Source organism: Capra hircus, chromosome 16 (genome assembly GCF_001704415.2).
Source record: "Capra hircus breed San Clemente chromosome 16, ASM170441v1, whole genome shotgun sequence".
In the NCBI taxonomy this organism is placed as follows: Eukaryota; Metazoa; Chordata; class Mammalia; order Artiodactyla; family Bovidae; genus Capra; species Capra hircus.
In genome coordinates, this window is record NC_030823.1 from 60,720,116 (window position 1) to 60,748,019 (window position 27,904).

Here is a 27,904-nt window from a genome sequence, read left to right on the forward strand (position 1 = left end):
TCATGAAAGCGTCCCTGACCAACATTCCCCGGGGAGTCTTTTCCGTCTCCACAGCATCTCAGCTCTGTTCCAAAATCTTACATGCAATCCCTATCGTCTATCACCTAAACTGCTTCACACAGCTGCACAGTGCTCTTCAAACCAGGAGCCAAACAGAGTATCAGGAATTCAATAAATGTGTAACAAATGTCTGCAAAGTGATTTTTACAATGAAACATCTGATTGGGGAGTTGCCTAGGACTCCACACTCTCACTGCCAAGGGTGTGGGTTCCAGTCCTGGTTGGGGAACTAAAATCCCACAAACTATGCAGCAAGGCAAAAAAAAAAAAAAAAAAAAAAAGAAAGAAACATCTGAAACATCTGATGGATTTTCAAAAAGGAGAAAATGAGACTTGACTTATATTCAATCTTATTGGATAACAGTACTCTGTAAATAAGGATAACTTTTCTCAACATTGTGAATAAAGTGCACAATGCTTGCCTTCAAGGAGCTCATAAAAGGTTCTACACAGAGACAAGAGATAGAGGATAAGACAATGTAACACAGATTGTTTTGCTCATCTGCTTACTTATACCATTATTTCAACAGGATCCATAGCCAAGAACATAGAAATAAAAACTATCCTCCTTTAGGCACACAAAACCTCCAAACCAGCAAAATATTAAAGGAACACAATATTTATGCCTTTTCCCTACAGGAGAGGCTCACTTGGTACAAAATATTCTCATATTCCACCACTCAATTTCTTAATGGCTTATTTTGATTACAAGCTACAAACAAAAGAGAGGTAAAAACTACAGATCCCAAAACTCAAAACGGGATCATTCATTCAACAAACACTATGTAGGACTTTACTGAACACAATGATGAAAAAAACATGATTCAAATATGGTGTGTTTCACCTAGCAAATTAGTCAAGGTTTCTTCAAATGAGCATCTCAGTACTGGCAAGGGATCAAGGGAAATGGGTCTGTCAAATTTTGCAGGGTGGAGTGGGCTGTAGAGTGGAGAGGAGTGTATCCTGGAAGGCAATTTGGTAACATGTATCAGAAACTTTGAAAATGTGCTCGCCCACTGAATCAGCAATTCTGCTAGAGGAATAAAGGCCATGGAAATAATCAGGAACAGCAATGAAGACCTGTGACAAGCAGGGCTTATCATTACAATAATTGTAATAATTAGAAATTTAGAAACATCATAAATGTCATCCCAGGTGATGAATTATATTACATTTATATGACAAAATACAAAGGCAGTCATTAAAAAGCCTCCCCACCAAAGGCATGCTAAGGATATACAGATATACAGATGAAAAGTTTGTAAGACAGTATGATCCCAATTTCTTCATGATTAATAGTAACAACAATACCAATTTATATAAATCCTGGCCTTTCCAATTACAAGCTTATGAACTTGGAAGTTTGTTGTTTTTTAACTAATTTTGTTCATTTGTAAAATGGTAATAACAACAGTCACTAGTGAAGTTGCTCAGTCGTGTCTGACTCTTTGCGACCCCATGGACTGTAGCCTACCAAGCTCCTCTGTCCATGGGATTTTCCAGGCAATAGTACTGGAGTGGATTGCCATTTCCTTCTCCAGGGGATCTTCCCGACCCAGGGATCGAACCCGGGTCTCCTGCATTGTAGACAGATGCTTTACCGTCTGAGCCACCAGGGAAGTCCAATAATAATAGTACTAGTACCTAGTTCATAAGGATTAAAACGACAACACCTGGCAGGTTCTCAGCACAGTGACGGATATATGATAAGAGATCAAAAACTGATGGGTACTATTACATAAAACTATTAACAGAAACAGATAAGAAAGACACCAAAATTTTAACTATTTCTGGATGATGGCATTTCAATGAATTTTTTTTTTTTAATATTTATGCACGTGGCTGCACTGGGTCTTAGTTGTGGCACGCGGGATCTTTAGTTTCAGCATTCAAACTCTGAGTTGCAGCATGTGGGATCTAGTTCCCTGACCAAGGATTGATCCCAGGCCCCCTGTATTGGGAGCTTCAGAGTCTTAGCCACTGGACCACCAGGGAAGTCCCTTCAATGAATTTTTAATCCTTTAAAAAATAGTTTTATTTCCTACGTTTTCTAAAATGAGCATATGTTACTTTAAATGTTACTCCAAAATAAAAACAAAACAAAAAACCAGTAAGACATGGTCTTTCCTCTTAGAAAGGGCAGACTGTTTGGAAGGAGACACATAAACAGACGTTTAAAAGAGAATGTTTACTGAGCACTTGATGGATGCCCCAAACTGTGCCAAGACAACATACATGCCTTAACTCATTTAATCCTCATAACCGATAAAGCAGGCATTGTTAAGCCAATTTTGTACCTAAAGAAACAAGTTCAGAGAGGATAATGAACATGTTACATCAAATAATGGATAGAGGTGAGATTCCAACCTTAGATCAGCCTGATTTACACAGTTCAGTTCCTTCACCAAATCTCACTGCCTCTGGAAGTCACATAAAAAGAAAAATAACATGCAGAGCACGCATTTCCTTTCCCTTTGCACCTAGCTTTGTTTTTCTTACAGAATCTACTACCACCTGATATACCGTATATTTGTCCACTTGTTTACCAACTGTCCCTAGAATATAAGCTTTATAAGGACAGGAAAGTCATTTGCTCACTGCTGGAGCTTTCGCCCCTGGTAAACAAACAGAGAACAGACCCTCGGTAAGTGTTTTAGAATGAAGGATTCTGGACAGAGCTGTGACCTGATTGCGTCTCCAAGGTCACATCCGGCAGCAGTGCAAATGAAGCTTGCTGAAGAGGCCACTTATAAGAGTCCAGGTGGGAGAGGACAAGGACATGAATGAGGGCGGAGGAACCAAAACCAGAGAGGAAGAGAATTCCAGAGATATCCCGGGGATGCACTAAGAGGACCTGGTGACCAAGTGGACACAGGACTGATACAGAGTGTGGAGTCAGGAGTGAACAGGGCGAACAGGAGGAAGGCATTTTTAGGTAGCGGGAAGGAACTGACAAAGAACTGGGGGTAAGATACCCACCCCATAGCATGGGAGACGTCAAACAATTAGTAAAATACACAGAAGAACACTTGAGAGAGAGTTGGGTCAGAGTGACTAGAGTGCGGGATGTACACAGAACCACCTGATGCAATGGGAATGATCAAGCTCACCCAGTGAGAACACACATGAAGAGGGTCAACTAGGCAAACTACAAGTGAAGGGCCGGTCTCAGTTCATTCAGCAGGGCTAGGAGTTCTGGGAGCAAACATACCACTGAGAATATTTGGGCCAAAGAGCCCAGCTGCCCAACGGTGGTGGTTCTCTCCCATGTTCTGCTGTTCTGCTCTGAACAAGACGTCGACAGTATCAAAATCTCACAAAGCACTCAGACACTGATCACTGAATATTTAAATTAAAATAGCTTTCTAACTGGTCTCCTTTTTAATCTTTCTTCACACAGATGCACCCAACACTACTACCAAATCAATATTCTCAGGACCCTAATTTCATGTCATTTCCCTGCTTTTCATAACTATTCATGGGGTTCTCAAGACAAGAATACTGTAGTAGTCTGCCACTCCCTTCTCCAGTGGACCACATTTTGTCAGAACTCTCCACCATGACCTGGCTGTCTTGGGTGGCCCTACGCGGCATGGCTCATAGTTTCACTGAGTTTCAAAAACGCTGAGTGCCAAAAAAATTGATGCTTTTGAAACTGTGGTGTTGGAGAAGACTCTTGAGAGTCCCTTAGACAGCAAGATCAAATCAGTCCACCCTAAAGGATATCAGTCCTGAATATTCATTCATTGGAAGGACTGATGCTGCAGCTGAACTCCAATACTTGGGCCACCTCATCTGAAGAGTTGACTCATTGGAAAATACCCTGATGCTGGGAAAGATTGAGGGCAAGAGAAGGGACGACAGAGGATAAGATGATTGGATGGCATCACAGACTCGATGGACATGAGTTTGAGCAAGCTCTGGGAGTTCATGATGGACAGGGAGGCCTGGCGTGCTGCAGTCCATGGGGTCCCAAAGGGTCAGACACAAATGAGCAACTGAACCGAACTCCCTGCTTTGAAAACTTCCAATGGCCTCAAGATGAGCTCTTCTTGATTTTATTCTACCTGTTCTGTGAAGTGTTATCAGTATGAGGAGAACTAGACAGCTGAATGTTGAATCCTGGGTCTACCACCTATTAGCTTTGTGACCCTGGGGAAGTAACTCAACCCCTCTGTGGTAGCTCAGTCTCTCATCTGTTAAATGGGGCTAATACCCACACCATAGAACTCTTCTTACAAAGCGGTAATTCTTATAAAATGCTTACTGAGCTTGCAACACCTGGCATTGATGTGGCATCCTTTAAATGTCAGCTATTATTATTATTACTTCTCCAAATAAACTTCCTACTCCACCTGGGATGCCCTCCTTGATTTCTAAACACACCATGCCCATCTGAGGGCCTTTGCTGGCCGTGTTCTCATCTACGAACCACCATTCCTTACCAACCACAACCACCAAAGAGAACTTATTCAACATTTATGCTATATTCAAGGTGGCAGGCTGGACATACAGGAAAAACAAACAGTTCCCACCCTCAGAGCTCACAGTAATAATGACAGAGAGCCAGAGGAAGAGGTGCGATAATGTGTTACAGGTGTCAAGGAGGCACTTTCTGGAGGCAGTGGAGATGCTGACTTTGAATCCTGAAAGCTGAGTGAGTGCATCCGGCAGACTGGATGCATATGGGGTCAGAGCACCCAGTCCCATAGTCACAGTCACTGTACTGAGTCTGGAGATCCTGGAGCTCTGGGCAGGTACAGTAGGCAAAGGGTAGAGGAAGGCTGCATCACAAGGCCAGGAAATCTTGAGACTTTCCTCCAGACAACAGGCAGCCACTAGATGATGTTAAGTAGGGAACTCCTGCTTGGGTTCTAGAAGAGCTACACCTGTCCTGCCCAATATGGACGCCACATGTGACTGCCGAACTATGCCAGCCTGACTGTGGCACTAAGTTTTAAATTTTAATTAATTTAAAATTTAAACCTGATACTCAATTCACTTACCAAAAAATTTAAAAATATACTTGGAACAATTTGGGTATGTGAATCTACTTTTTCAACTGTAAGTTTAATGAATTCTAAAAACAGATCAAGTGTCTCTGATGAAAATTCAGCATCCAAATTGAGATGTGCTGTAAGCGTAAAACACACACCAGATTTGAAGACAGCACAAAAAGGGTGAGAGTCTTCGTTAATAATCTTTATAATTATCACATGTTGAAATATTTTGACTATATCAGGTTATCGATGACATTAAAATTAACTTTACATGTTTTTCACTTTCCTTGTCTACTAGGAAACGTAAAATGGCATGTGTGGCTCACACTGCATTCTGGAGAGCACTCGTCCAACAAAACCAAGGCAGACGCAAGAGGAAAGAGACTGGAAGCAGGAAGACCAATTAGAGACTCTTCTTGATGAGTCCAGGAAAGACACCCAGGACTGAATCACCTAAGTGATACCCATCTTCAAAACCCAATTCAAGACCTGCGACTATGTCCAAAGCTTTTCCAATTGTAACCTTTCCTAATGGGATGCCTTTCTCCAAACTACTAGGGGACTTAATCATCTGTAGGATTCACTTCAGCACTTAACCATTTCCACCAGTCATTTCTACTTAATTATTGGGTGACTTGTTTCTCAGATTAGACTACCAGCTCCTAGGCTAAAGGTCACAATTTAGGCTTCTTTCATTTTTCCACATCATGCAGTGAGTGTATTTTCAAAACTTTTAATAAACAGAGGTACATGGCTCCCCATATATTTCACCACATTATCTGGAGACACTCATGTAGTTAATTTTACTTCTCCATAGCAAAAGGTTTTGATATCTTAAAGATATGAGCTAAAACAATGTACAAGTCAAACAAGACTCCTGGCCAATGTTCCAATAAAGCAGTGATATCTAATCAGTGAGCAAGCCCTGGCAAACTGTACTATCAGGAAAAAAAGTCAAGATGGCAGAGCAATTTAGCATTTTCACAAATTCCATTTTAAAATGAAACAAAAATTTTTGATTATCTACAGCCTCCACTGCCAGACATAACCTTTGAAACCTAAGAATTAAGAATGTTTAAAGGAAAAACACACAGCTTTCACATTTAAAAATTAACCCCTAAAAAAAATCAATTCTTCTAATAACATTTTCCAGGTAGAGATCTATGTATTATTAATCATCTAAACTCAGATTTTCCCACCTAAAGTCAGGTAAAGGCAAAAAATTTTAGGGAAATGTTAAAATATATATAAATGTATCTTACTGTATCATGGATAATAAAGTATTTCACCTAGAGTATCACTTAAATTTTCTTAGAAGAACCTTTAAAAAAAAAAAATCACATACACCCTCAAGCAACTGGTCAGCTTTTACCCTTACAGAAATAGAAATAGGGAGCTAGGAACTAGTTGAAAGCAAAGCAGTACTTTAGGGTGATTAGCACTGCTCTCTCAGGAACTTTGCAGTTCTCAAATTTTTAACGTGTTTGACATTTAAAACAACAGTTGTAACAACAGGATCCATCTTCCCTGTATTTGTTTAATGGCTACAAAGCCTATGTAACAGAGTGCCATTAAAGTTTCTGGGTATCTGCAAACAACTGAGCAAAGATGGAGTCACGACAGCTCATAGAGAAAAATAAGTTTAAGGCTATTCGAGTCTGAAAGGCAAAGGAAGAAATGGGGGAAACCTGTCAAACAGCCTGGATGAAATCAGGGAGTTAAAAAGCAAGCGCTCATTTCCTTTAGCACTGTGGGAAAAACCCAGTGCTAACAGAAAGCTAAGGAAAGTTTAGTTTGGCTGATTTCATTTTGTTTTCCTTCCAACATCATCACTGAGTTTGAACGGCTGCTTTCCTCCCCTCCCATTACTCAGAAAAAACTCCCCCACTGAATTGAGTCGTCTTCCGGAGCCAGGCGCCCCCGCCTCCAAGCCTGCTAACGTGCTCAGACGCCTCTGGGCATGTTGTGGTCTCACCAGTCTGCGGGGCCAGCGCTCCGAACTCAATGGACAATAGGAGCTCACCCCCGTCTACGCCAACTACAAAGCTCAGGAGGGCCATTTCCCTTTTCCTGCCCAGATGCTGTTTTTCCCCCTTCGAAGCAGGGCCCCGTGCTCCACTAAAGCCCCATTTTGGTCTGGGACGCCTAAGCTCCCTTCCCACCTGCAGAAATGCTGAACCCCTCCTCCCGTTCAAACAAGTTGTAGGGCAGCGCACAGGCCAAAGGGGACCCCCTCCCCAGGGGCTTGACTGGGGGCGTGGGCTTCAAAGTTCAGGTAGGAAGGGAAAGGGATGTCTCCGGACACTTGATCATGGCCCTCCAGGCTAAGCCGTCCCCACTGTCCCCACGCCAGCCTCTACTTGCCTCCCATCCCCCCTACAACGAGGAGAGGCGGGGAGGTGCGGGCAGGCAGCACGGCCACCGCCTCTTCCAGTGGAGCCCTCGGCAACACTCACCCTTTCACCACAAAGAAGGGGTCCTCCATGGACATGGCGTCCCGGCCCCCGGCCGCCTCACGTTTGCTCCGCGCACAGGGCGCCCGCGCCCTCCAAATTCCCCTCTGCCCACCCTATCCGCCTCGCGTAGCGGCCCGCGCCTCGGCCTGAGGGTCCCGAAGCCTCTGCGCGCGCAGGGCGGGGTGCACCGGCCAGCCGCTGGTCCAGCACTCGATGGGCACTGCCGACCAAATCCAGACTCTGAAGCCGGCCCCGCGGCTGTACCCTCCCCCGACTCCTCCCGGAGCGTCCGGCCGCCTGGCTCCGCCCCCAGGTTCCTCAGCCTCGGCCAATCACGAACGCCATCCGCCGCACCACTTCCGCACCCGTCCACACGTGATCACAGCCGACCCCGCCCCTCGTTGCCGGGTCCTAGGCACCTTGTCACACGACCCTGGAGGCGGGGCTCTGGGGGCGGTGGAAGAGGGCGGGTATTCTCTCCACTCGCCCCTCAGGATTCAGGGGCCGGAGCTGCTTGTCCCTACGCGGGAAAGGCATTCGGGTGTCCTAGGTATGCATTAGTATCTCCTTTGCATAATTCTTTCACCTTTCCTCTACTTTTGATACTTGATTTTGAAAACATATTGATTTAGAAATCCATCTCGTCCTCCACTTACAGTAAATCCTGCTCGTATACATTATCTGACTATATTGCACAACTTTATGTAGGTCTTACTATATCCAACAATGCGCTGAAGGCTGTATGTACATCATCTCAATATTCTTGGGGGGAAGGTATTATTACCATTTAGTAGATGAGAAAAGTTCAAAGAGGCTTCGAGATACAACCTGAACAGGGCAATCAGAGAATCTGTGCACTTTCCACCGGACGGCTGTGTTTTCTATTGCTGTGTACCTTTCTCGAAGTGACCAGTAAGATAATTTTTTCATACAGCATGTGATGCTTCCCAGGAGGAAGAACTTTTGAGGGACGAAGGAGGGGCCAGATATGGCAACTTCTTCTCAGCTAAATGGTTCAAAAGCACTTCCAAAAAGTATTTTGGTCAGAACAGTTATCAAATTCATATGCTAGATATGCTGTGGGGTTTGTGAACGTTAATTGCTGACTATCTTTGAGCACTTCCTGTATGTCAGGCACTGTGCTAGTGTTATCTCAGTTGCTCTCAGGAGGTAATTACTGTTGTTATCCCCATTTTACAAATGAGAAATCTGAGACTCTTGCAGGTTAAGTGACTTGCTTAAAGTACCAGTCTTTTTGGAGATGGAAGAGTCCTTTGAACCAGACAAATCCTGTTTGAACCTGAGTTCTGTTATTCAGTCCCTCATCTATAAAGCGTGCATAATAATATTTAGCTCGTGGATCGTTGTGAGGGTTAAATAAAAATGCACGGAAACCCCAAGGCCCCAAGGAAGTAAGGCAGTGAAGTCAGGGAAACTAGTCTGGAAGCTGCTGTGGTCATCCAGCCTGAAGGGCTGAGGACCAGAATAGGACAGCAGAGCAATTGTAAATGGAGAGGAAGCAGACAATCTGATAGATATTTCCAAGGAAAAACAAAACACCTAGACGTGATGAAAGGCTGAATGGGGTTAAGGGGGAGAGAGGTGAAAATCAGACTCCAGGCTTCTCTGAGACCCTGGAGGAGCAGCTGAAGGAGGTCAGATGTAGGGAAAAAGAAGCTGTTGGAAGAGAACTGTTTTGCTTCCGAACATATTGAGATGGGGAACTCAAAAGGGATCAATCATTTTTCATTCATTCAACAAACACATGGAAATTGAAGAGAAGATGAGAATAAAGATTAAGAGCCATAGATGCAGCCAGACTGTGCTCAGTCACTCATTTGTGTCCGACTCTTTGCAGCCCCATGGACTGTCGCCCACCAGGCTTCTCTGCCCGTGGAATTTTCCAGGTAAAAATACTGGAGTGGGATGCCATTTCCTACTCCAGGGGATCTGCCTGACCTAGGGATTGAACCCATGTTTCCTGTGTCTCTGGCACTGACAGGCAGACTCTCTAGCCCTATTGCCACCTGGGCAGCTGGATTACCTGAGTTCAAATCCTAATTCTGCTATTTCCTGAGTATTGTGTCTTGGGCAAGCTGCTTAGTCTCTCGCTGTCCTCAACTAAGAAATGAATGCCATAATAGCACCTTGCTCATAGAGTGTCCGGAGAAGGCAATGGCACCCCACTCCAGTACTCTTGCCTGGGAAATCCCATGGACAGAGGAGCCTGCTAGGCTACAGTCCATGGGGTCGCCAAGAGTCAGACACGACTGAGCGACTTCCCTTTCACTTTTCACTTTCATGCATTGGAGAAGGAAATGGCAACCCACTCCAGTGTTCTTGCCTGGAGAATCCCAGGAACGGGAGCCTGGTGGGCTGCCGTCTATGGGGTCACACAGAGTCGGACATGACTGACATGACTTAGCAGTAGCAGCAGCATAGAGTGTCATCAGGATTAAATGAATCAGTGTCTGAGAAGTGCTTAGAATAGTACTAGCATGTGTTGTAGTCTTACTAAGTGCTAGGCACTGAGGATACAGAAATGAACAGGCTTGGTCCTTGACTTCAAGGAATTCTCAGACGAGCAGGAGAGCAAGGCCAGTTACATAATGAAAGAAAGGCGTATGTTGCCAGAGAAACACGGAGACAAGCCACCAGTCTATTTGTGTGTGGGGGAGGGTGGGGAGGACTTCTGAACAATGGCTAGAGGCAGCCAGGAGACAGCAGGGCAGCCTTTAGAGGAGCCATGGCAGGGGGCATTGCTGGAACGGAAAGAATAGGATTGTGGCAGCAGGAGCTAAGGCTGGAAATGGGCAGGCCCTTGATTGTGATGTTAAGAACTGTGAATACTCAGCTGAGGGAATTGACAGGATAATTCTGGCATTTGACATAGGTGCAGCAGTGGCTGAAAGGTCAGCTGGCAAGTCATGGCCCAGAGAAGGGGTGAGGGTGTCCTGAGATAGGCTCACTGCAACTAGGATGGAGAGGGGGGATATTTTTGAGAAATTCTTTAGAGGCAACATGCGGGGATTTGGTGAGTGAATGGTTCCGCGTTCAGCGTTTTCAGAGTAGATGAAAGAAGTAGTGTTTTGGAGTTGGAAGTGGGTTGTTGTTAGTTCCAGTCACTGAGAAAAAGAACATAGGAGGGCTAGATTTAGGGTGGACATAAATTAACTGCTAGCTGGTTGATTTTCCGGGGCTTCCTGGGTGGTACACTGGTAAGGAATCCACCTGCCAATGCAGGAGACACAAGAGACATGGGTTTGATCCCTGGGTCGGGAAGACCCTCCTGGAGTAGGAAATGGCAACCCACTCCAGTATTCTTGCCTGGAAAATTCCATGGACAGAGGAAACTGATGGGCTACAGTCCATGGGGCAGCGAAGACTCGGACACAACTGAGGGTTAGAGCATGTATGTTGGTTCTCCCCACTAAACTGTAAACTCGCAAGGGAGGGAGACTTCCAGTGTTACTACCACCTCCATGCCTGGCAGAGCCTCTTATTATCTGTTCCATGAAAGGGGTGTCTCTTTCTTTAATATGTCATTATTTCTCAAACCAACCCAGACCTTGGCCTCTGCTGCCCCAGGGAAAGGGAAGCATAGCTAAAATGGAAGGAAAAATAAACGAAGCTCTTTCTTTTCCCTCTTCTGTTCTTTTTTTTCTTCTTTTCTTTTTCTCTTCTATTCTTTCAAATTTAACAGGCCTCAGATCCTGGCAGAAACAGAAACATAATAACTCAGGAAGAATACTCAGCAAAAAGTCATCTCCTCTACCCACTCTCCACCCTCCACTACCTTTCGAAAAAGAAGAGTGAAAAATTCTCATGGAGTGAAAAAATCAAAACAGTAGTTGCCTTTGGGTGGGGAGTATGATTAGGAAAGGAAACTTTCTGGGGGCTCGCGATTTTCTGTATTTTGACAGGACTGTAGGTTACACGGGTATGTGAATTTGTCAGGACTTGTCAAGCTATAGCACTTAGACTCTGTCCATCTTGCTGGAAAAGGCAAACATTCCAACTCTGAGATTTTGAGTGGTCAGCCGTGAAAACCTTGGGTCTCTGAGCAAGTCTCCAAAGTTAGGAGAGTGAGTGGAAGATACTACTGGGATCCTGCAACGCATCTTGTGCTTAAATAGGAAATGCCAATGCAGAAAGAGGGCACAGGCCACCAGGTCACGAGCTCATGAGGATGAGCATCAGAAAGGATCAAATCACACCCTGTTGCTAGGAATGCCAGAATAAACCCGGGCCACTTCCAACCCCTTAAAAGCTGTGAGAGTCCCATATCACTCCTACAAGCGGATCTCTTCCATTCTCAGATGGGAATGGTATCTAAACTGCTCCCTCACTAGGTCATTTTAAGGATCAATTGGAATGTTAAATGTGACTACGTTTTGCAAAGTGTTTAAAATACTCTGTGTCCCCCTAGGTCCTTTTAAAAAATAGTTTTGAAAATTTTAATTGTGGTAAAATACACATAACATAAAATTTTCCATCTTAACCATTTTAAAGTACACTGTTCAGCAGCGTTTACAGTCACATTTTCAACCAACCTCCAGAACGTTTATTTGCAAAACTGAAACTCTGTGCCCGTTAAACATGTCCTTAGTCTCTCCTCCCCCATGCCTGACAACCACCATTCTACTTCCTACCTCTATGAATTTAACTTCTTTAGATACCTCGTGTAAGCGTTTGTCATACTCTCCTACAGTATTTGTAACACATGTATCTCACACAGTATTTGTCTCTTCATGATTGACTCTTCACTCAGCAGAAGGTATTCGAGGTTCAATCATGTTGCAGCATGTGTCAGAATTTCCTTCCTTTTTGAGACAGACATTCTATTGTATGTATACATCACCTTTTGTTTGTTCATTCTTGTATTGATGGACACTTGGGTTGCTTCCACCTTTTGACGATTGTGAATAATGCTGCTATGAACATGGATGTACCAGTATGAAGTTGAGATACTGTTTTAAATTGCTTTGGGTGTATACCCACAATTGGAATTGCTGGATCATAATCTTCTGAAGAACTTCCAGGCTGTTAATAGTGGCTGCACCATTTTACATTCCCGCTAAAAGTGCACAAGAGTTTCCATTTATTCACATCTTTGCCAACACTTGTTATTTTTTTATGTGTGGTTTTGTTTCTATAGTAGCCATCTTAATGGATTTGAAGTATGTCTCATTGTGGTTTTGATTTGCATTTCCCTAATAATTAGTGCTGTTGAACATTGTTTCATGTAAACATTTCACTGTATAAAATTCCCAAACTTAATTTTTATTTTTTAAAATTTTCTAAATTTTTATTATGTATTGGAATATAGTTGATTTACAATGCTGTGTTAGTTTCAAGTGTACAGCAAAGTGAATCAGTTTTACATATATCTATTCTTTTTCACATGGCTTTCCCATTTAGGTTATTACAGAATATTGAGCAGCATTCCTTTGCCAAACTTTAAATACATGGTTTTCTATATAAATAAACAAATGGCTTATTGGCCATTTGTATATCTTCGTTTGGAGAAGGGAATGGCAATCCACTCCAGTATTCTTGCCTAGAAAATTCCATGGACAGAGCAGCCTGGAGGGCTACAGTCTATGGGATCCTAAACAGTTGGACTCGAGAAAGAAATGGCAACCCACTCCAGTATTCTTTCCTGGGGAATCCCATGGACAGAGGAGCCTGGGAGGCTACAGTCTGTGGGGTCGCAAGAGTTGGATACACCTGAACGACTAAGCACAGCACATATCTTCTTTAGAGACATGTCTATTCACGTCCTTTGCTCATTTAAAAATTGTGCTTGTCTTTTTGTTGTTGCATTCAACTTTTTGAAACAAGATGGAGTAAGGGAGAAAAGTGCTATGTAGACGTTAGGTATTATACTCTTCATCTTTATCCCAATCTTTTAAACGCCCTGAGATGCATGCGTTTGTTCTGGAGCACTCGAGAAGACACTGGCTCTTGTTGGCATCCAATGACCTGGCCATGTCTGCATTTCCCAGCACCAACCATAGGGAATATCCACATGCAAGTTGTGTTTTCTTTCCTTATATATCTAACACAAGAAAGTGATTAACAATTTCTGAAACATCCATTTAATGGTCACCAAAAATGTTGTTTAAAATTATGTATGACATATATAGAAAATAGCAAGACAATATTATATTTATAATATGATTTTAATTCTGCTCATTTTTATATAAAGAAACACTTTCACACATAGAAAAAAGAAAATGTACTTAAAGTTTGACCATTTTCTACAATGGAGTATATACTTGGATAATCAGAAATATAAAAAGTAAAAAAATAAAGAAAAATTGAAGAAACATAAGTGAGAAAGCCAAGTGACCACATATGCAAAAGTATAACAAAGGTTCAGTTCATTTCAGTTCAGTCGCTCAGTCGAGTCCAACTCTTTGCGACCCCATGAATCCTAGTACGCCAGGCCTCCCTGTCCATCACCATCTGCCGGAGTTCACTCAAACTCACATCCATTGAGTCAGTGATGCCATCCAGCCATCTCATCCTCTGTCATCCCCTTCTCCTCCTGCCCTCAATCCCTCCCAGCATCAGAGTCTTTCCAATGAGTCAACTCTTCGCATGAGGTGGCCAAAGTACTGGAGTTTCAGCTTTAGCATCATTCCTTCCAAAGAACACCGGGGCTGATCTCTTTTAAATGGACTGATTGGATCTTCCTGCAGTCCAAGGGACTCTCAAGAGTCTTCTCCAACACCACAGTTCAAAAGCATCAATTCTTTGGCACTCAGCTTTCTTTATAGTCCAACAACATCCATACAGGACTACTGGAAAAACCATAGCGTTGACTAAATGGACCTTTGTTGGCAAAGTAATGTCTCTGCTTCTTTGCTGTCTAGGTTGATCATAGCTTTTCTTCCAGGGAACAAGTGTCTTTTAATTTCATGGCTGCAATCACCATCTGCAGTGATTTTGGAGCCCCCTAACCCCCGCCAAATAAAATCTCTCACTGTTTCCACTGTTTCCCCATCTATTTCCCATGAAGTGATGGGACCAGATGCCATGATCTTCGTTTTCTGAATGTTGAGCTTTAAGCCAGCTTTTTCACTCTCCTCTTTCACTTTCATCAAGAGGCTTTTTAGTTCCTCTTCACTTTCTGCCGTAAGGGTGGTGTCATCTGCATATCTGAGGTTATTGATATTTCTCCCGGAAATCTTGATTCCAGCTTGTTCTTCTTCCAGCCCAGCGTTTCTCATGATGTACTCTGCATAAAAGTTAAATAAGCAGGGTGACAATATACAGCCTTAATGTACTCCTTTTCCTATTTGGAACCAGCAGAAGATATTAAGAAGAGGTGGCAAGAATACATAGAAGAACTGTACAAAAAAGATCTTCGTGACCCAGATAATCAGGATGATGTGATCACTAATCTAGAGCCAGACATCTTGGTATGTGAAGTCAAGTGGGCCTTAGAAAGCATCACTACGAACAAAGCTAGTGGAGGTGATGGAATTCCAGTTGAGCTGTTTCAAATCTTGAAAGATGATGCTATGAAAGTGCTGCACTCAATATGCCAGCAAATTTGGAAAGCTCAGCAGTGGTCACAGGACTGGAAAAGGTCAGTTTTCATTCCAATTCCAAAGAAAGGCAATGCCAAAGAATGCTCAAACTACCGCACAATTGCACTCATCTCACATGCTAGTAAAGTAATGCTCAAAATTCTCCAAGCCAGGCTTCAGCAATAAGTGAACCGTGAACTCCCTGATGTTCAAGCTGGTTTTAGAAAAGGTAGAGGAACCAGAGATCAAATTGCCAACATCTGATGGATCATGGAAAAAGCAAGAGAGTTCCAGAAAAACATCTATTTCTGCTTTATTGACTATGCCAAAGCCTTTGACTGTGTGGATCACAATGAACTGTAGAAAATTCTGAAAGAGATGGGAATACCAGACCACCTGACCTGCCTCTTGAGAAATCTGTATGCAGGTCAGGAAGCAACAGTTAGAACTGGACATGGAACAACAGACTGGTTCCAAATAGGAAAAGGAGTACATCAAGGCTGTATATTGTCACCCTGCTTATTTAACTTATATGCAGAGTACATCATGAGAAACGCTGGACTAGAAGAAACACAAGCTGGAATCAAGATTGCCAGGAGAAATGTCAATCACCTCAGATATGCAGATGACACCACCCTTATGGCAGAAAGTGAAGAGGAACTAAAAAGCCTCTTGATGAAAGTAAAAGAGGAGAGTGAAAAAGCTGGCTTAAAGCTCAACATTCAGAAAACGAAGATCATGGCATCTGGTCCCATCACTTCATGGGAAATAGATGGGGAAACAGTAGAAACAGTGTCAGACTTTATTTTTGGGGGCTCCAAAATCACTGCAGATGGTGATTGCAGCCATGAAATTAAAAGACGCTTACTCCTTGGAAGAAAAGTGATGACCAACCTAGATAGTATATTCAAAAGCAGAGACATTACTTTGCCGACTAAGGTCCATCTAGTCAAGGTTATGGTTTTTCCTGTGGTCATGTATGGATGTGAGATTTGGACTGTGAAGAAGGCTGAGCGCTGAAGAATTGATGCTTTTGAACTGTGGTGTTGGAGAAGACTCTTGAGAGTCCCTTGGACTGCAGGGAGATCCAACCAGTCCATTCTGAAGGAGATCAGCCCTGGGATTTCTTTGGAAGGAATGATGCTAAAGCTGAAACTCCAGTACTTTGGCCACCTCATGCGAAGAGTTGACTCATTGGAAAAGACTTTGATGCTGGGAGGGATTGGGGGCAGGAGGAGAAGGGGACGACCCAGGATGAGATGGCTGGATGGCATCACAGACTCGATGGACGTGAGTCTGAGTGAACTCTGGGTGTTGGTGATGGACAGGGAGGCCTGGCGTGCTGTGATTCATGGGGTTGCAGAGAGTCGGACACGACTGAGCGACTGAACTGAACTGAACTGAACTGTTGTTCCATTGTTGAAAGGCAGATATGACATTTAGCCTCTTCTGTGAATTTGTTAGTGCACAGGGAAGGAAAAACCACAATCTCGCTTGGTAAACTAGGGAGTAACAACAATAGTTATAATGATTGCTAACATTTACTTACTATGGACCAGACATTGTCTAAGTAATAGACAGGCATACTCTTCAGAAGTGGCTTCAAAATTTCTACATGGGGCAGGTTTAGAATGTAACTTCTTTGGACAACAGGGCTAGGAGACTTGAACTGACTTTAGATAGCAGACCCAGTGTATGTTTTGAAATTATGGGTTATTTGAGATGGTAATTATGTGTATGTGGTAATGATGCTCTAAAGTCCCAAGAGGGGCTTGCCAGATGGCGCTAGTGGTGAAGAACCTGTCTGCCAATGCAGGAGATGCAAGAGATGTGTGTTCCATCCCTGGGTCAGGAAGATTCCCTGGAGGAGGAAATGGCACCCCACTGCAGTATTCTTGCCTGGAGAATCCCATGGACAGAGCAACCTGGTGGGCTACAGTTCACGGGGTCGCAAAGAATTGGACACAACTGAAGTGACTTAGCACACATGCACACGTGCACCAAGCAGGAGTCACAGGTTCGATCCCTGGGTCAGGAAGATCCCTGGAAGAAGGAAATAGCAACCACTCCAGTATTCTTGCCTGGAAAATTCCATGGGCAGAGAAGCCTTCCAGGCTACAGTCCATGGGGTCACAAAAGAGTTGGACACAACTTACCAACTAAACAACAATAACAGAAGTCCCAAGAAGTGACAGATCACCTCTTAGTTCCATCACTGCTGATTTCATTGAATCCACACAACTCTATAAGGCAGATATTGTTATGACCCCCATATTCCACAAGAGAAACCCGAGGCTTGGAGAGGTTGATAATTTGTCTAAGTCTCATAGGTATGAAGTGGCAGAGCCCCATTTGAAGACAAGTTTGTCTGACTCCTAAACCCATGTTCTTTGCTATAGTACTTTACTGATCATTTGTACAAGGGCTAGCCTTGTTCCAAAATTGGTGAATGGATTTTACCTAACCACTGAAAATCGCTCAAATCAGATTTCACAGACATAATGCAGGCACATGCAGACACACACACACACACCCCTGTTGAACTTCTTAAAACACCCCAGAGGAAACTACTTATTGAAAGGGATAAAATACACTACAGTGTATTGAAAACAGTTCAGTTCAGTTCAGTAGCTCAGTTGTGTCTTATTCTTTGCAACCCCATGGACTGCAGCATGCCAGGCCTCCCTGTCACAATATATTTAATGAATTAGACTTTTTGCTAACTTAATAATTTGTCTTTCGGTCTTTGAGGATGACTTGTCCCATTGCAAATGGGTCAGATTCTTCAGAAGGACCTCAAGATATATATAATGAAACAGTGTTTAAAAACCAAAGACATAGATCCATAGTAAACAAGATAAACACAAACTACTCTGACAAATACAGCTTGGGGTTCAAGGATTAGACAATTGCTCAGAGGTAGAGCTAGTTCCCAAGGAGAATGAATAGGACACTTCTCACTCCAATGCTTTCCAGCTTAGTCGTGCAGTCTTCACTTGTCCTTTAAGATACTGACACTTATTAAATCCATTTACTTAAAAATTTTAAGACTATTAAGGCTATGCCATAAAAATGCATGTTGGTACTGGGAAATTGTTAAGCGAAAAATAAATTACAAAATAATATTAGGATGTAAAACTCTGTTTTAGTAAAATGAATCCCCCTAAGTGTGTTTGTATACATACATATATAGTCACCGGAGAAGGCAGTGGCACCCCACTGCAGTACTCTTGCCTGGAAAATCCCATGGACGGAGGAGCCTGGTAGGCTGCAGTCCATGGGGTCGCGAAGGGTCGGACACAACTGAGCGACTTCACTTTCACTTTTCACTTTCATGAATTAGAGACGGAAATGGCAACCCACTCTAGTGTTCTTGCCTGGAGAATCCCAGGGACGGGGGAGCCTGGTGGGCTGCCGTCTATGGGGTTGCACAGAGTCGGACATGACTGAAGCGACTTAGCATAGCATATATAGTCACAGCAAAGTACTGAAAAGAAATATACTAAAATGTTAACATTGGCCTTCTCTGAAGAGTGATTTTTATCTTATTACTCTGATTTTTTAATGTGGTTTCAAGTTTTCTGGGTTGTATTTGTTAATTTGCATTTAGGATAAAATGACTTAAAAATGAAAAGCACAGTCACCATACCTACTTTCTAATGTAAATGCTGCAGTACAGTATGCAGTTTTGTAACAAGATAGGAACAGAAATTCAAAGGAAGACATGAATTCCCTGCTGTGAGACATCAGTGCTAGTGAGAGATCCCAGGGACTGTTGGGGGCTCTGAGAATGAGAGGCACAGGGGTGCATTTGTTAAGTGAAGAATTAAGGGAAAGAAAGAGAAGGGAAGGAGGAAGAAAAGGAAGAAATACAAAGGTCTGAGAAGACAAGGTGCTAGGAGATGCTGAGAGTTGTTAAATATCATTATTATTTCATTATTTGGCTTCTTTTTTTTTCTTTTGGGATATGGAGGACATGTAGTTTTCTGTTGCTCCTAGAACAAATTACTACAAAACTAAGTGCCCTAAAACAACACAGATTTATTCTCTTACAGTTCTGGAGGTCAGGTATCCAAAAGTGGGTCTCAGGGGCTAAAATGAAACTGATGGCAGGGCTGTGTTCCTTTTGTAGGCTCTAGGAGAGACTCTCTTCTTTTTCTTTCCAGTTCTAGAGACTGTCTCAATTTTATAAAAACCCTTGAGATTGGACCCACCAGATAATCCTGGATAATCTCCCCATCTCAAGATTTTAAAGTTAATTTTATCTGCTAAATCCCTTTTGCCACGCTAGGTAATATATTCACAGGTTCTAGAAATTAGAATATGGGTATCTTTGGGGTGAGGAAGGGGGTGTTATTCCACCTAGCGCAGAAGGAAATTGGTATGTTCTACTATCTACCTTGTACGCTGTAAACATAACCTCATCTAAATCTTCGACAAGCCTTGTGAAATATATGTCAGAATTTGCTTTTAAAGCTGAGGAGACTGATGCCAGTAGGGAAGGATGGGGGGAAGGGATAGTTAGGGAGCTTGGGATGGACATGTATACACTGCTGTATTTAAAATGGATGACCAACAAGGGTGTTCTATATAGCACAGGGCACTCTGCTAAATGTTATGTGGCAGTCTGTGGTAGGAGGGGAGTTTGGGGGAGAACGGATACATGAATATGTATGGCTGAGTCCCTTCATTGTTTACCTGAAACTATCACAACATAGCTTCTTAATCAGCTATACCCCAATACAAAAGAAAAAGTTTTCAAAGCAAAATAGATAAATTGAGGAAACTGAGCCTCAGCACAATTTGGGATTCTGTACAAGGTCAAGTAGCTAGGATGCAAACATCCCAGGTCCCTGAGCAGGAGCTCAAGCCAGCCTGCCTGGTGGCCTTGCCTCCACTCATCTCTCCCACTCACCTCTACATCCTCTCTCCTGTCTGGGCTTGTTCTCCAACTCCCTGAACAAGCTTATGCTTCTGTTTCCCAGGTTATTGTGCTCTCCTGATGACCATGTAGCTGTGGCTTTGTGCTGAGGTTTGCTAATCGAGGAAGCCAAGCCTGCTGCCCCTCAGAATCTTCTTTAAGGCCCAGGTCTCCTTGATTCAGCAAGCATTTTTGAGCTATTGGGCTGGGGGTGCTACAACAGCATGGAAGATAGATGTAAGCTAAAAATGACAGGATAGTCTAGGGGATACATATTATATCAGACATGTGGACTGCAGCATTATAGGAAGCCAGAGCAAGTCCTGGGAACTTTGTGTGAATCTTTCTCATGGACCTTGGGTGAAATCTAAGCTCCAGGGGGACCAGAACTGATTTATCTTTGTGTTCCCTGTGTCTTTCTTATAGCTGTGCTCCATAAATATTTAGAAGTTGGTAATAGGACCAAGATAGGAACAGCAAAAGGAGCAATCAGTGTCTCAGACCAACAAAGGGTTAAAGGTCACTGAGGAAGGCAGTGCTTTAGTTTTCTGTTGCTCTCTATGCTACCTAGCAACTGATGACACCATCATTTCCACTGTTTTGACTGGGAGAGAGACCTTGAATGTCACAGTTGCTGAATCACCAAAAAACGGGGAGAGCCGATACAGTACAGGTTCTTGAAAGATCAACAGGGACCTATGAGTGTTTTTGTTAAAAGAATCAGAAGAGAAGGATTCTAGAGGGGCTGATGATGCTCCTGTTGCCTCTCATCATTGTATTAATGATGAAGCTCAGCGATGCTCGTGAGTACCCCAAGTTCTCTTTACTCTAAACTCCCCAGCTGAGGGAGCCTCTGGGAAACAGTTTGTCTTCCTAAAACTCATGGTGAAATGAAGAAGCCAGGGGCAGAAAAGTGTGTTTATTCAACCCAGGACTTGGAGTGATGAACTTCATGTGTGCAGGATCTTGATGTTACCCACCTTTTCTGAGGGGTTGGAAGCCATTCTGGAAAGACGCTCTGGGTAACTTCCTCACTTCCTACTTCCTTTCTGAACGTTGCTCCCTTTCTTTTCTGCTCATGCCTTTTCTTTTACTTTTGTTTTTCCTCCCTGCTAGCTTGGTGAGTCTCATGAGGATGTGGTCAGGGTTTCAGGGGCACTGAAGAGTAGAGCAGATCCTTTGTTCACATTTATTTGTTTATCCTCCTCACCACAAGCCCTACCTGTAACACAAGATCCCGGAAAGATAAAACCATGGTTCTGAACTTGTGTATTGGGTGTAAGAATTATCCACTGAGTAGAAAAACGCTTTCATTGTATGGGGAACCTGTGTTACTAGGGAAGCAGTTGCTTTCTGTTTCCCCCAATACACAAGAATACTGGTGGGCTGGAAGCAACAGGCTTCTCTGCTCTAAGCAACTGCTTTCTCAGCTAGAGTTCAGCACCCACAGGGGGTTGCTGGACAACATCTAGGCTACCATCACAGGCAATGATGCATGAGCATGATGGGAAGGAGCTCTTTCAAAACATCTGTGTGTTTTTTGATGACCTACTATGTGATGGCACTTTTGGGGACATGACCATGGACAAGATAGACATAGATCCTAATTCTATAGAACTTAATCCAGAAAAGTCCTACCATTCAAGTCAGAAATGGGAAAGACTGAGGGTGAAGGTAAGAGACAGAGGATAAAAAGAGGGCAGGGGTGATATTTCTAGAAGGTAAAAGCCTATATATTACCTGTATTTGATTCTCAAAGAACTCTCCAATAATGAACAGAGTCTGAAGTACACGCAGGTCTTCCACCCACAGTCCCGGGCTTTCCCACAAAATCATAGCGTCTCTGGATGTGGATGCTTGGCACTTTGATAACTGGCAGGATGAGAACCAGTCATGTCTGAAGGGCAGGGAAGGTCACCTTGTGCTGGCTCTCCTCTTGGCTCCTTCCGCTGCATCCTTCTCTGCCCTGTCTTGTGTCCTGGGGGGTTGACTGCTACAGACGACATCACCCGGTCTCTCTCACAGTCTGATTTCTGTTTGGGTTCACCCAGTAGAAGACACCGAGGGAAAGCAATCAGAGAGCGAAGCGAGGTTGAGGTATAACCTTCTTCTTTTCCCTCTCTCTCTAGTGCCTCTATAATAGCTGTGTCCCTCCGCAATATAGTTTTCCATGAATGGCCCCTTCTTCATGGTTCTAGCTACCATTGGGCTTCAGGAACACTATTTGTTCCTCTAATCGCTACAACACTAGGGCTGGTAATGGCTTCCTATAACTGCTAGCTTCTGGGTTCCCTAACATCCCTCATTTGTTCCTGTAACCTTGCTCACAGCTCTGTGAAGAGTCCCTCCACTGAAGTTTCTTCATGTGACTCATCTAGAGGGAAGGCTATTACCTGCCAGGACCCTGACTGAGCACGCTGAGCATTGAGGAGTGCTAACAGGGAAGGGAGATGGGGCTATGAAAAAGGACCTGGTCTTCTTGATATTTGGACCTAATGCTGGCCCTGAGTGGGAGCTTCTAGAGGTGGAAATGCAGGGAGGAGATACCAGAGTGTTTGAGATCACAGAGCAATAAGATCACTCCAGCATCACTTCCAGTGTGGTGTTCTCATTGACTCCATAGCCTTCAGTAACCTGCTCTTGCCTCTGTACTCCCATAGGTCCTGCTCCCAGTTTTATAATTTTCTATCTACCAAAATCTTTCAGTCACGGCTCTCCTTAAAGCAGGGGAGAAAGATCTCATTTTTCTCGTTTCCCTTGTATGTTCTAGTGACCAATAGGCACTTAATAAATACCTCCTGGGATTTATGTTCCAAGGTGATGTTTCTAAGAAATTGAAGTGATCTGACTGTATGCCATAGAGCAGGAGTCCCCAACTGCCGGGGCCAAGGTAAGTGGCAGGCAGGTGAGCAAACAAGCAAAGCTTCATCCATATTTATAGCTGCTCCCCATAGCTCGAATTACCACCTGAGCTCACCTCCTGTCAGATCAGCCACAGCATTAGATTCTCATAGGAACTCTCAAGAACCTGCCGCGAACTATGCATGGGAGGGATCTAGGCTGCATGCTTTTTATGAGAATCATCCTGAAACCGTCCCCCACCCCTCGGTCATTACCGAGTCTGTGGAAAAGTTGTCTTCCAGGAAACCAATCTGCGGTGCTAAAAAGGTTGGGGACTGCTGCCATAGAGAACTGGGGCAGCAATAATGACTAAATTCATGACTGTGGTTTATTCTGGTTGCAGAATTTGTATGAAAAAGAAAGAGGTTTCCAGCCTGTGGGAAACTGGGAGCTGGGCGTGGTGGGTATAATCAGGCGGGGCAGGCATGGGATCTCGCTTGCAGAGCCATATGTGGTTTGTATGGCTGATCCTGAAAAACACCAAGGTCAGTCTCTTGATGTTATTCATAACTCTATGGATATTGCAATATGGATGCTATATCAATCTGGTTCATGAAGTCCTCCACAGACAAGGACTGATGATAGACAAGTCCCCAGAATTGTCAACTGGGCTAGTGTTAAGAGACAGGCTTGCAAATTATCTGCTAAGAAATGACCTTGCGTTCCAAGAGTTAACAGGAGAAAATATGGGCACTTGCTATAGACCTTATTAGACTTCAGTCTGTTTCCATGGAGCTGTTGCCAAGGTACATGCAGTAGAAATTTCTCCAAGATACTGTTTTACTTCCCTAAGGCCCTCTTCTTCTTAGTTGACATTGAATCTATCTAAATCTGAGAAATTCAACTAATTTGTAGATTTTCTTCTGACTAGTGGGAATATTTGTCTATTCTTACTAAAACCCATTGACCTCGGTCATCCTCTCACCCTAGAGGATTGCCAAGGTCTCAAAGGAAGGGGCCTAGTTTAAAGATAAAACACATGACTTTTTAAATATTTGCTTTATGAAACCCAAATTGAGACAGATGATATAGGACATTCTTTCTGATGGCCAAGTTTATATTTATTATGGAAAACCTTTCAAGAGTATGAGTACCAAATCCCATTTTGTTACAACTTCAATCAATCATTTTATAAGAATAGAATTCATAAAATTGTAATTCTTCTGGGAAATAGGAGACCTGTGGTCATCATATACAGAGAGTACTGGGGGAAAAACCATCAGGGGTCATTCATTCATTCTCTGAAGGTCTACATGGCCCACAGTAGTCTCCTTGCTGTTCCTCAAACACATGGAATGGGCAACTTTCTGGAGCACTTGGGCTTGTTGTTCTATCTGGAAGGTTCTCCTATGGCTGACTTCCTTTCTCCATTCACATCTCTGCTCAAGTGCCACCTGCTGAGATGGCCTTTCCTGGTCCCTCTACCTGTAAGATCATCCCTCTTCACATTCTATTTTCCTTGTTTTTGTCTTTTTTTAAAATTAGTTTTTCTCTTTTTAAAATTTTCTCTTTTTTTTCCATTATTTTTTTCTCCATTAAAAAAAAATGTTTATTTTTGTGTATGTTTCCTTTCCCTGCTGTATTTCTCTTCAAAATCCTTATCAGCAGCTGATCTTGTGTTATGTACTTACCTACTGCCAGTCTTCCTTCTAGAAAGGAGTTCAGATAGCTGGGACATTGATGTGTTCATTGCTGTATTCCTAGCAGTTAGGACTGTGCCTACTGGAAGTTCAGAAAAGAATAAAATTTAAAAGGGACACTGGTAACCTCCAAAGGGTAGCCTTAAAAGAATAACTAAAAAGTCAAACTGCCACATTCAGCACTTCCTGGCCCCCAACAAGTTTCTGTAGTGAGAGGAGTTGTTAGGAGAGACTGGCAGTTCTTGAAGTGTATAGAGCCACCCACATCACTACATAGTTGGACAAGTGTCCAAAGGCCCTCTTAACTAAAAATATCACCCTCCACTTCTCCCTCTCATTCCCACGATGCCTGAAATTCCAGACAGTAGTTCCCAGGAATCATAATAATTTTGACTGTGTTAAGGCATAGGGCCACTTGGGAGGGCCAACAAATAATTGGGGCTTTGTTGAACTGGTCATCCAATCAGGACCCACGGCCAGTTGTAGGAAGGTCTGGAGTCCGGTTCCCCTGGGACAGGAAAATCTGGGATTAGTGAGTCATCCTTGACACAAGGGGGCGGGAGAGAGCAATGATGAGCTTTGTGAGGAGCCTGAAACAGAGCCTGGGATGGGGAAGGGCCTCTGCTTCTGAAGAGCTGGGCAGTCTAAGGCAGAGAGGCTTCCTGCTTGAGAGGTCAGAGGGAAATTCTTGGGCCCTCTACTTAATGGATTATAAGGATGATCTTGGACAGTTTCCTTTGTCTCTCTGAACCCATTTCCTATCTGTGAAATGGGAATTTTCAGAAAGTGAACAGTGTTAGTCAGTCAGTCATGTCCAACTCTTTGCAACCCCATGGACTGTAGCCCACCAGGCTCCTCTGTCCATGGGATTCTCCAGGCAAGAATACTGGAGTGGGTAGCCATTCCCTTTTCCAGGGGATCTTCCAACCCAGGAATCAAATCCAGGTTCCCACGTTGCACACGGATTCTTCACTGTCTGAGCCACCAGGGAAGCCCTGGGAATTTTAAGATCTACCTCAAAAGGTTGCAGGGCTTCTCAGGTAGCTCAGATGGTAAAGAGTCCGCCTGCAATGCAGGAGGCCCTGTTTCGATCCCTGGGTTGAGAAGATCCTCTGAAGAATGGACTGGCTACCCACTCTAGTATTCTTGCCTGGAGAATTCCATGGACACTGGAGCCTGGTGGCTACAGTCCATGGGGTCACGAAGAGTCGGCCACGACTGAGTAGCTGAGAACACACACACACACACAAAAGGTTGCAATGATAAGTAAATATAATTCATGTTTATCAAAGACTTAGCATGGTAGCTATCACATGGTTTGCACTCAAGAAATAAGTGTGGTTCTGAGGGTTATGATTCAGATTTTGCTGCGCTCCATGGCGCATGGAAGGCCTAACTTCCAAGTAGGTTTTCCACCTCCTCCTTGTGGCATTTCTGGATCCCTTCATGGGAGAGCAGGATGTCTCTCCTAGTTGCTGGAACATTCCATTGGTGCCTCTTTTGTGGCACTTACTGCTTGCTGCCATATATTCCTGTGTTGTATTTATTTTTGTCCCATTCTTTGGCTCTCCAATGGGCTTCCCTGATGGTTCAGCTGGTAAAGAATCCGCCTGCAATGTGGGAGACCTGGGTTCAATCCCTGGGTTGGGAAGATCCCTTGGAGAAGGGAAGGGCTACCCACTCCAGTATTCTGGCCTGGAGAATTCCATGGACTGTATAGTCTGTGGGGTTGCAAAGAGTTGAACACAACTGAGCGCCATTCGCTTTCGTTTTCACTTTGGCTCTGCAATAATACTGTATTCCTCTTACATGTAGAAACTCAAATATCAATTGCCCTCATGGATGACTATCTGAAAATACATTAGCAGTTATTGTCATTTCCACAGCCTTTGTCAAAATGGTCCAGCTAGTTCATCTACAGGCTAAAAGGAACATAATTTCGGATGTAAAGTCACCACTATATTTGATCTGATTGCTGTTCAGTTGTGTTGTTCAGGCTTTTAAGCAATGTCTATCAGAGCCTATTGGGACAGAGCAGCCTCTTTGAGAAGCAGCTTGACTGGCCTAGACAGAAGACCAAATTCAAAATTGTAGATTTCAGTCCACTAAGTGGATTGATGTCGATAATCTGCTCATGGAAAGAGAGAGAAAAACCCAATTTTGTAATTATTGCAACAAGAAAAAAGAATCAGAAGGTCAGAATGAATCATATGAAATTGCCATTTTGGTAGATCAAAACTAGTCCAATAGAGGTCTTTTCAAATGATTCAACCTTCATAGTTACATGGAAATCTAATCATCTGGGCAGCATATCCATAGGAATATAACTTATCACAAGGTCTAATGTATCATGAGAGAAAGGATACCATGAATTTTCTCCTGTCTTTTTTTTGTTCTGAGTTACTGACTTAACATCTGTCAACCAACTTCCCATCACAGCTGAGGTAACATTTTGGAAGCCCAAGTAAGAAGCAAGCGTGGCTCATACCTATGGATACACCAGATGGGTAATTGGGTGCATGGCAGAGGAAGGCGACCAGGCTGTGATGTCTTGGAGCAGAGCCACACCTTGACTGCACGAGGCTGGATGGGCAGGCGACTGGCAGATGGAGGCCAGCCTTTAGGGGCAGAGAACCCTTTGAAGTCAGGGCTGGCTAGTGGAGAAAAACTGCTCCGAAACCAGGAACAAGACTTGGAGGTTGGAGAAAAGGGCATTCCACTGTCCTTGAAACATGTGTCTCTCTATTGGCCTCTAAACTCTGGATTATGCAAATCTTTATGAAGTTACATTTTTGTAAGAAAGTAAAATTACATGGATTGTAGATATTATGTATAGAGATGATGTCAGTGATACTCATTTAGAATAAATAACCCCATTGAGCAGTAATACCCCCAAGTTGGTAATACTATTTTTTGTTTGTTTGTTTGTTGACATCTGCTAGGCATGCAGACCCCAGATGTCATAGAAGGAAACCCAGTTTCCGAGGGAAGTTCTATGTGTCAATGACTCTTTTTGTCTATATGTCATTGAACTCTTTTAAAAATCCTTCTTCCTCCCTCTCTCTCATTCTTTGTCTGGGACTTGATTTCTGTGAGGCTTTTTGCTATCAGAAGCATGGAAGCAATTCCTACTTATTTCTTTTCCCTTTACCCCCTCAGCTCCAGCCCCAGGCCTCACTGCTTTTCCCGGAATGTGCCAGGTTGACCTTTCCTTGGGGCCTTTGTACAAAATCTCTCTTCCTGGACCGCAGTCCCCGGACATCTGCCTGGCTCTCTTGTTCCCTGCAGGCACTTGTTCAAAGTCTTCTCAGAGCAGCTTTCCCTAACTCACACTGTTTAGAATTACATTGCTTAGTCCTCTTTGCACCTTTATTTTTATCCACTG

The 27,904-nt window shown here is 43.5% G+C and overlaps 2 protein-coding genes across 4 annotated transcripts in view; one reads left to right on the forward strand and one right to left on the reverse strand.

The window, feature by feature from the left end:
- The window catches only part of STX6 (syntaxin 6), a 44,611-nt gene extending 36,819 nt beyond the window's left edge, over positions 1-7,792 (reverse strand). The window contains exon 1 of the mRNA XM_018060677.1: positions 7,517-7,792. Coding sequence (XP_017916166.1) covers positions 7,517-7,551 — 35 coding nt within the window. The 5' untranslated portion in view covers positions 7,552-7,792. The remainder of the gene's footprint in view (positions 1-7,516) is intronic.
- The window catches only part of LOC102190537 (major histocompatibility complex class I-related gene protein), a 32,967-nt gene continuing 13,030 nt past the window's right edge, over positions 7,968-27,904 (forward strand). For 2 of the 3 annotated variants that reach the window (XM_005690943.3, XM_013970415.2), the window contains exon 1: positions 20,620-20,781. In XM_005690943.3, coding sequence (XP_005691000.2) covers positions 20,727-20,781 — 55 coding nt within the window. In that variant the 5' untranslated portion in view covers positions 20,620-20,726. Of the gene's footprint in view, positions 8,067-20,619; positions 20,782-27,904 lie in introns of those variants that run through there. The other variant, XM_013970417.2, reaches the window with a different exon arrangement.